The 9,985-nt window shown below is 59.6% G+C and overlaps 1 protein-coding gene across 1 annotated transcript; it reads left to right on the forward strand.

Moving 5' to 3' along the window:
• Positions 1–8,266, forward strand: BESB_009530 (uncharacterized protein; the record flags this gene model as incomplete). Its single annotated transcript, XM_029359707.1, has 9 exons — positions 1–128; positions 343–526; positions 1,131–1,282; positions 1,937–2,973; positions 3,330–3,601; positions 3,978–4,091; positions 4,556–4,849; positions 5,133–5,924; positions 6,332–8,266. The coding sequence occupies 9 exons, from the start codon at positions 1–3 to the stop codon at positions 8,264–8,266; spliced, it is 4,908 nt and encodes a 1,635-aa protein (XP_029222620.1).
• Between the last annotated feature and the right edge of the window lie 1,719 nt (positions 8,267–9,985).

Genomic DNA, 9,985 nt, shown 5'->3' on the forward strand with positions numbered 1-9,985 from the left:
ATGCACTTTTTGAGTTCCAGACAGGCCTCCTCGCTTCTGCAAACGGAGAGCGGAAGAAGCAGCAGACGACGCGTCGTCTCGTGCGTGCGCAGGCCGCCCGCGCCGTTGTCCGCGCTGGCGCCTAGAGCGTAGGGAGGGAATCTCTCTTCGCTTCCTTTCGTCACGTCGAAAAAATGCATGCCGCTTCCCCCCCCCGAGCGCACCCGAGAAGGGCGAGCCCGAGGCGGCGGCGCCGCGCGAGAGCGAAGCAAGCGACGCGGACGACGCGGATGCCCTCCTCCAGGACATTGCGAATTTTCACGTTGAGGAGAACTTTTTCCTCTTTGGCTGGCCGTTCTGTAGCGCCTCTGCGCACCTGCAGCAGCTCGCCGAGGAGACCGACGCCGCATTCGAGCGTGGAGAGAGCAGCTGCGTCGGCGACCAGGCAGAGACTGGCGGAGGGCGCGCGGCCTGCGGAGGCCCTGCCCGCCTGCAAAGACGCGGAGGAGACTCCCCCAATCGAGGCAGCGTCTCCTTTCGTTCGAAAGTGAGGACGATACACTCAGGGAGTCGCTTTCCGGAGCGCTCAAGGCTCCCGTTAGGCTCTCCTCTCTTCTTGGCACTCTCGGCTTCGTTCTCTCTGCGATGAGGTTGGACTACCGGGGACTCCTACTCATCTTCAGTTCTAGAGAGTTCCCACAATGTGCTCATTCGACGCTTGCACCAGCCAGTGGTCTGAAGCGCGCAGAGGGGGTGTGTCTCCGCGAGACGAGCTTCTGGCGGGCTTCTAAGGCTACAAGTCTGGGCTCCTGGGCACCACGCCGTTGCCACGCCCCAGGAAGGGCAAGATAGCTGCGCAGCGGACTGCTGCTTCACAGTATCTGCGCTTTCTAGCGCCGGGCTTCATCCTCGCTGCCGGCATGATCGTCCTTTTCTTCACGAATCCACCTTCGCATGCATAAATGAACTTGTTTGGGCAGACACTCGCTTCCTTCACTGCCTCTCTGTGCTCTGCTCGATCGTATTTTTCCTGCTGTGTGGTTTCAGCGGTCAGGCCTGTGCGCCGTCTGTATCGCCAGCTGTTCGTGTGCCGTATAACCAGTCCTCACTCTTTTATTTTGTATTTTCTCACATTTTATTATTTTTTGCAGAGACCGAAGGTGCGCCTGGGCGTGCAGCTTGACCAGACGTTTCCGTGGGTTGCGGATCTGCCGCAGGGGGTCGCGGTCAGGCATCTCTCGTGTGCAGCCAATCACGTTGCGCTTTTAACTGAAGAAGGGAGAATCTTCGTCTACAAGATTCGGTGAGCAGTGGAGAGACGCAGCCTTTCTCGCGGTCGCTAGCTCACACGACGCGCCTCTGCGAATTGCCAGCAGCGTGCGGATCTCCGTCTCTACCGCGGAACTAGCAAGGCTGCGCGAATCTCGAATTTGAGTTTTCGTCGTCTGAGAACTTTTCCCTCCCCGAGGCCTCCAGCAGTCCACAGGAGCCACACATGACTATCTCTCCGTGGAGTGCGTTCTGTGCATGGCGTTTCTGCCTCCTAATGCCCCATTCTTAGTCTTTCCATTACGTTGGGCTCTTTTTGCATCTCCGCGGATCCTCCATGATCCTTCGTTTCGCAGTTTGTTGCCTCGGGTTTGCTGTTTACTTTGGCGCGAAGTTCCTCGCCTGTATGCACGCCGTTGTCCGGATGTGCACACGAACGAGTATTCTGCCGAGGTATCGGCAGATCTGTGAAGTTACTAATATATTTAGAGTCTTCTACTGACAAATCTATATTATATCTATACATATATATATTTATATGTATGAGTGTATGGAGAACGGCGAATAGGGTGGCAGTAGGCTGTGCGGCAGCGGTGGGCGAGTGCCCTTGCTCTCGTCTTTTCTCGGGCGTTGTATTTCTCTTTTCTTTTCTCTCTCCTTTCCCGTTTTTCCTTCTCCGCATTCGCAGACAGCATCCGTGGCAAGGGGCGGGCTTCGACACATGGCTGCCGACCACCTCAGTCGCCGATAGGCGCTTCGTTCACGTCGAAATCAAATCTCTCGATTTCGGCGACGCTCCGCTGGACGTCTTGCTCGACCCTGCCTACGCGCCGCGGCCCTGCGCTCTCACTCCTCCCTCCCATCCTTCTTCGGCTGTAAATTCTTCTGCTTCGAGGGAGGTTCCTGCTGGAGGGGAGAGGCCTGAGGGCGAGGCACCCGCGCGCGGCGAAGACTCGGAAGTCGCAAACTCTGGGGTTGAGAACGGCGCGACGGAAGAGGAGACATGCAAGGCCGAAGGGAGAGAGCGAGCGACGCCGGAGCGAAAACCAGAAGATCCCTCGCGGAGCTCAGCGCCGCTCGCGGCGACGACCTGCCGCTGCGCGTCGAGAGAGGAAGACGCCACAAGCTTATTCGGGCTCGCCGCTCTGGATTCCGAAGGGAACCTGTGGCTGGGCAGCAACGCCCACTGCTGCTGCGAAAGACCGCAAAACACCCCCGCGGCCGTCCGACCCTCTTCTTCCCCCTCCTCGTCGTACGCTTCTTCATCTTCTCCCTCTTCATCGCATTCTTCTGCATCTTCTGGTTCTCCCAGTTCGGCTGCGCCACGGCCTGCCTCTTCGCCTTCCGCCGCTTCGGCCGCCGCAGACCACACAGGCGGGAGCGAGGTCAGGCCTGCAGGCAGCAGAGAGGCGTCTCCCGTCCCTGTTTGTTCGGAGAACCGTGCGGAGGGAGAGGGAGCGGCCGCCGCGCTGGAAGGGGAGAGAAAAAAGAGGCGCGCGACGAGTGGATCTCCAGGGCGGTTGACCTGCAGCTGCGGTGGCAGGCGCCCGCGTGATTCGGCGTCGCGCAGAGACAGGAGAGGAGATGAGGCCGCGCGAGGAGCCGAGGACTGCCCAGAAGACGATAGGAACGAAGGGCGAGCGACCGGTCCGCCTCGCGCATTTCAGCACTGTCCCATGCGCATGGAGGCCATCAGGCTGCCGGTCTCTCAAGGCGCCCAAGGAGGTGAGGCGAAAGATGCAGCTCGCGCTTCTCGAACAGGAGCTGCACTCAGCCGAGGGCGCATATCTAGAGCTGCTTCACAACATCAGGGGTAGCAGGGAAGAAGATTCTCATGCGCATTTGCATCCCAGAAAAACCCAACTTGAGTTACACGCATACACATCACTGTGCTCCCCTATAAGGGACGACCTGCTCGAAGCAGAGTCTACGTGCGACCTGCGCGCATGCCCTCGTCAGTTTCTGTCTCGATCAAAAACGCGCCTGCTAGAGTGCAGCCGTGGAGCTCTCACCGTGGACAGAGATTGAATCGCCACTGCATGCAGACCCTTTTTGCTTCCTTGCCTTCCTTTTCTGAGCAGCAATGGAGGAGCGAGGCGCCTGTCTCTTCTTTTCGCTGGCTGACCTGTCCCCCGTGCTGCCGGCGACCACACCCCTCTCGCAGGACGGCGCGTCCTCCCGGCAAGCGCCTGCGCCTTCGGCCGTGAGTCCGCTTTCGAGTTTTCCGTTTTTTCCGCCTCTGCGGTTCGCCGTCCTCTGCCAGTCGCGGCTGTATCGCAAGCGCTACGGCCTCATCATTCGCGGGCGGACGCTGAGCTGTCGGGCGTCGCCGCTGCCGCACGTCCCTGCGAAGGTAAGGAGCGCCTGGAGCCGCGCGCGCTGCTGAAGAAGAGCAAGTCAAGCGCTTGCAGACGCCCGGGAGTGCGCAGAGACGCCGCCCAGAAAAGGTGCGAGGCCCGCGCCGTGAGGGCGGGGAGGGGGGGGGGGGGGGGGGGGGAGCCGAAAGAAAGGGAAAAGAGAAGACGAAGAAGCAGAGGAATAAGGAAGAGAAGAAGAAGGACGCAAGTGGAGAGAGGAAGAAGACGGGCGGAGAGGCTGCAGAGAGGGAGACGGAGATGATACCGAAGGGAGAAGAAACCCCAATTTAATTTGGCTGCGATGGAAATGACCAGTGCATGAATCAAGCCTGCTGTCTTTTGTTTTTCGTGTTGTTTTCCAAAATCCTTCAGGTGGTCTGCGGAAGCAATGCTGACTGCGGCCTGCTGCTCTTCACAAACGGCGTCGCCTACCAGTGGCAGGCCAGTCTCTCCGAGACTGGCAAAGTCGTTCCAGGGCTGCGAAAGGTGAGCAATTGAGTTTTTTACAAACGACGGATAGTTGAGTTTTTTTCAGCTCTCGCGGAACTGAGTGAGCCTCGAGGGAGCCCACCGGAAAACTTTCGTCTCCGGCGGCAAACTGCTTCGAACGCGTGCCCTCAGACACTAAAGAAGCATGGATAGATATAGACACAGATGTATTCAGATGTGTTCTATGTGTGCATGCGCATGCGTGTGCACGTTGGAGGCCGCAGGCGAAGCGAGAGACTTGCGGCCGCGGCGCCAGGAGGGCCGCAGCCGCTGGTGCAGCAGAAGAAGCCCTGCAGTCCCCAAGCATCGTCGCATGCCGAGTCGCCCAAACTGTGATTTCGATGCCAGGACCTGTGCGCGTGCGGCGTAGACAGCGGGCGTTCTCCGCGCGTCTCCACACGGGCGTTGCAAGTGCATGCATCCTAGCTGTTGCATGTGCCTTTCCCTTCGCTGCTGCGCAGGTTGAGGGCTCGCTCAAAGACCAGCGCATCGTGGACATCTTCGGCGCGCAGTCCGCGCCGGCGGATCTCTCCGCGAGTTCTCTAGCTCCGCTTGCGGCGGGAGGGAGAGGCGCGACCGGCGGCGGCGAGTTCTTTCTGCTGGACTCTGCGTCGGTCCTCCACGAATACAACTTCGGCCTTGGACACACGCCTGCGCTGGCCTCGTCGTCTGTGTTCGCGCTCGCCGCCTCCGCCAATTCGCGCCGGCCTCTGATTCCGCAGCCGATCGAGTGCACCCCGTTCTGCTTCGACTTAGTGAGCTGCAGGGCGAGGGAAGACGCAGAAAGGACGAACAACTGAAAATATCGACATTCGAAAAGAGGGGGGCTGCGAGTCCCGACGTAGGGGCTGCGCGACGCCATTAGTTGCACGCGGTTGTCTGGCATCTTCTCTTTTTTTTCGCGTTTTTTCATTTTTCAGTGTATCTTATTCGGCTGACGACGCGCTTACAAGCACGGCGTCTTGACCTCCTCCTTGTCTGGCGGCTGTTTTTCACTTTTTTGAGTTTTTTGAGTTTTTCGTGTTCTCTCTTCTTCAGCTGTATGGCCACCCCGCCGGCGACCGGCGCATTCCGTACCGAATCGAGAACTTCCCGAAGCTGCTGGCGGCGCTGCCCAAGTCGTATCTTCTCTTCATTCTCAGTCTCACATGCGTCTCGCCGGAGGCTGTCCTGCAAAAATATCTTTTTCTCCCCCCCGGCGAAAGCCTCGCAGCTCCGCGCCCTCTGGCGCCACCCGCTTCGTCCGCTGCTGCCGTCCCCCCTTCCGCCGCGTCTTCGCCGGCGGAAGACAAATCCGATCGCGTGCAGGGAGACCTGCGCAAGGCGCCCACTCTGCAGTCCGCCGCCACCCCCTCGTCGCCATCTTCTCTCTCGTCTTCATCATCTGCGTTTCTTTCTCGCTGCGTTGAGCACTTCATGCGGCTCAGGCAGTCAGAGATTGCGCTGCTGTATCGCACTCCGCGGCTCTCCCGTGCCGCGTCTCGCGAGAAAGCCTCTCTAGAACTGGAACAAGATGTCTGTGTTGTGCGCCTTCATCATCCTGCGCTCGGGCCTCTCGCTTCTGCGCCGTCGCCCGCGCCTTCCTCGTCCTCTCCTTCGTCTCAAGAGACCTTCGCTGGCCTTTCTTCTCTGCGCAGAGACGCGGCGGCCTCTGTGCAAGACGCGGGGGAGTTTCTGCTGCTGGTTCGCCGCAGTGGCGCCGTTGAAGCCCTTCAGAAGCCTCTCTTTGCTGTGCGCATGTGGCGGCGGGGCCTCGAGGGTCAGCTGCTCGAGTTCGGCGGACGCCGCAGAGAAACGCTCCAGGCGATCTCGAAATGGCATATTCAAGAGGTACTGCGCGAACACGTTCGCGTGCAGGAATATCCTCTCATGTGTATCTACTTTATTTAATGAATCTAGATATTTAAGTGTGTATATACATATATGTGATGTATCCATGCGTATATATATGTATATATGCAATGTGTATATATGCAGTGCATGCATGTATATGTATGTATATATATACATGAATATATTGTTTATATGTATATGTGCATGTGCACGTACGAGTGGGTATGTGGGCGGTATATAAATGTATATATATATATATATATATATATATATGTATCTCTATGCATATATATAAGTGACGCCTGGGCGCGTGTGTCCATATGGTGAAGAGGAGGTCGAGGCGTGGTTCCTACCCTTGCATCTTTCTCGCTGTGTCTCTGTTTTTTCTTTTCGCTTGTTTGCAGTTGCTGCAGCTGCATGGCGAGCTTCGTCTGGGCATGCACGTCCCGTCGTCGCTCGCGGCTGCGGCGGCGGAGTCGCTTTTTGCTTCCGCGGCGGAGGACGCGCCTGCCTCAGCGGCTGCGCGGCTGTGCCCGGCTTCTCCCTGCGCGCTGCAGCTGCACCTGCGTCTCCTGGACATGGCGTCGGCGTCTGCTGCGCCTTTTCGGCTCTTCTCAGGCAGCGGCTACGTGATCCTGACCAGGTACCGCGTCCGCCGCAGCGGCGAGTTCCTCTCATCCTTCACGGGCGCCGTTGCGCCCGACAGGCTCGTCAGGGTTCCAGGCGAAAGGGCGGACGATGCGCCGCGTGCGGCGGCGGCGGCGCGACAGGAGGCGACCGCGTCCCCGCACGCGAGCGGCGAGCGCATGCAGGTTGCGGAGGCGCGCGAGGCCGGAGGAAGGCGAGTGGAGAGCGGCGATCCTTCCCGTCCTGCGTCTTCTTTCCCTGCCTTCGCGGGCTCCTCTCGAGCGCAAAGGGCGCCTAGCTCGCGGCGCCTCGGCATCCTGTCGCCGACGTCCTTCTCGGGGTCGCTCGCCCTCGATTCCGCGTCGCGGGGCGCGCGCACTCGGGACGAGGAGAACGAAGGCAGCGGTCTGCCTGAGCCGCTGCGGCTGCTGGCGGCAGACTTGCGCCGGCATGCATGCGCAGCGGCGGCGGAGAATCCGCGTCTGTTTGTGCGTCTCGCCGATCTCCAGCGCGTTCTTCTCGGTCGCGCGCAGCGGCTCCTGCGTCGGTACTTGAAAGAAAGCGAAAGCAGCAACGGCGCGGCAGCCTGCGAAACGCCTCGTTCCGCAGCAGACGACGCGCCGGTCCCGAGACACAACACGCCCGAAGAGAGAGGCCCGCGGGGAGATGCAGACAGGGCGAGCCTCGAGCGAGAAGAAAGAGAACCTGGCGCGGAAGCGCGCGTGGAGACTCTTGACGAGATTGTCAGCGCGTTTGTCTCGGACTTGGTCGCGCACTTTACGCTGATGCATGCGCGCTCGAGTCGGCAGGCGAAGCCGGGGAGTCGTCTCTCTTCGCGGGGTGAGCGCGGGCTCGACGGAGGAAGCTCGCTGCCTCGCCGACACTTTGGAGCCGGCGAGGTCCCTGGTCGCGCGGCGCGGCGTCGAGCCGAAAGCGACGGGGACGACGACAAGGGAGAGGCGAAGCGACGCAGAGTCTCGCCCTATTCGTCCGCGGGGGCTGCGCTCGCGCGAGAGGATGCACCGAGAAGACGCGAGCGCCGCTTCCGTGCCCATGGCGACCGTGCGGATGGCTCGCGCTTCTCCGAGTCCTTTTCGCCTTCGTTCAACTCCGCCGCTGCAGGCGTGCGCACGAAGGAGGAGCGCATGCGACTGCGGCAGAGAGCGACAGGGCGACACGCGGTGCTGCTGGAGCAGGCCCGCAGAAGACGGCTGCTGCGGCTGAAGCTCGCCGCGCGCCGGCGCCAGCGAGAGGAGAGCGCGGCAACAGGCGGCAGCGCAGAAACAAGAACCGGCGAGCAGCCTGCGGCAGTCGACAGCGACAGTCTGCGACACCGGGAGAAGCTGGAGACGGGCTGCGGCGGCGCGCAGCATCCAGAGGCAGGCGGCGAGACTTCCGCGCACACCCCGCAGGCTGACGGCGACCGCGCAGGAGAGGAGACAAGAGACGCCTCAGGAGATGCGCGCCACGTGAGGCACGAAGAGAAAGGCCTTCAGTGCAAAAACGGCTTAGAAAACGGTCTACCTGAGGAGGCAGGCACGCGAGGCAAGACGCAGGAGGAAACAGAGATCCTCGACGAGGGTGGCGGAGAAGGCGCAGGCGGCTCGCGCGCCCTGAACTTCGAACAGAGGAGGGCCGCGAGGGACGCAGCCGTATCGCCCGCGTCGCTCGACTGCGACCCGTCGGCCTCCTCCGCGGATGCGGTCGCGTAGCGCCTCGCGTGGGGAGTGAGGTTGAGGAAGCGCGGTGCGGAGTCGCATGCAAAAGAGCAAAAACTGCCGCCGCACTGTCTGCCGCGGACAGACACGATACCGGCAACATGCCTTCAGCGGCGTGGAGGCGAGTGGACAAAGTCGAAAAACCGCGAGCCATAGCGGGGCGGAGCTGGCGAGCGGCCGCGTGGGGCAAAGAGAAGAAGAAAGCGGAAGGGCGCGCGGAGGGAGGAAGGTGCCTCGAGAGAGGCAAAAGGTGAGAAGCCTTTCGGCGTCTGGGTTTAGGAAACGGAAATTGGATTTTTCCCATGGCTAGGGGGACGCTTGCAGGTAGAGCCGCGGGCTAGGGAGGGGGAAAAAAGGCAAACGAGACGGGGCCTAGCTCAGCCTCACCAGAGGCTGAGCAAAGGCCGAGGGAGAGACTTGAACCCCAGAGGCCTCCGACTGGCGCCGCCGCGATGCGCAGAGACACACAGAGCATCAGGTGACCCCGAGGGGGGAGAGGTTTGGCTGTTGAGGCGACGAAGAAAGAACGAGGGACGCAAACAGAACAGGAAAAGGGTAGCGCACAGATCAGCAGGAAGAAAACCCGGGCAGACAGTTTCCGATCTTTTGTTAAAAGCGTTGACTGCTTCAAGACGTTCTCCGCGAGTTTTCGTTTTGCTTCTATTCCTGCTTCGCGGTCTTTGTGACCCCGTCTCGCTGTGTTTTCTTCTCTACCCTGTCGCGCGTTGCGATTCGGCGACGACGTCACGGACGTGAGCGACCAGTCCTTTTTCTTGCAGCGCCTGGAAACACGGGCAGAGCTCTGCTCTAATTGTTTTGGCTGGTTCCTTTTTATTTCCGCACCTCTGCCTTCGCTCCCTCGCGTCCCGTCTCGATGTTGCTGTCGCCGCTGACGGTCTCTCTTTAGCTCTTCTCGCTCTCACGCTTCACGGATTCAACGGAAACGGATTCTGCTACACTTTGCTGCAACTCACCCTGCGCGATTCGCAAAAGTTTAAATATATATATATATATATATATATATGTGTAATACACATTGTAGATGTTTGCGGGGTCGAAGCTGGGGCAGGCACGTTAGCTTCTCTTGGCATGTTTTCTAAACCCTAGCTCTCTCATGGCACCAGCGAAAGAATAGCGATTCTCGAAGCAGCGAGAAGTCTACAGAAGTCAGACTTGGCGCTGAGACCCGACAGAGGCGCACGCTCCGCAGCACCGGCGGCGCCTCCCGCTAGCCCCCATGCATCTGCTCGATCACAGCGCTATACCAGTACATATATACATATATATGTAACTATATGCACGAGTGTATATACATATATGTACAAATATATGTATCGGCATCCATATATATACAAACATATACATATATTTCCATATGCTCCTGTCTGCACTTCAGTGGGAGATTGCCAATGGGGTTGCGTCCTCTTTGTTCTGCTGCTGCAACTGCAAATCGCCGCAAATCCCTCGAGGTTGAATGAGAGCCCGAGGCTACGCGGATGGCGCTCCTGCTCGCCTGGATGTGTATTTGACTTTCTCGGCACTGCGTAGAGGATCAGGCGACGCGTCTCTCACGCGCACAGCTTGTGAGACACGTCATCGAGCTGAACCAGAAGGTGGGCGAGTCTGCTCGACTCATTCTGTCCCTTGCAGGTGAGTCACCTCTACGCTACGTAATGCGTGATCTTTTGATCACTCGTTACTCTCCGCTTTTCT

Source organism: Besnoitia besnoiti, chromosome I (genome assembly GCF_002563875.1).
Source record: "Besnoitia besnoiti strain Bb-Ger1 chromosome I, whole genome shotgun sequence".
In the NCBI taxonomy this organism is placed as follows: Eukaryota; Apicomplexa; class Conoidasida; order Eucoccidiorida; family Sarcocystidae; genus Besnoitia; species Besnoitia besnoiti.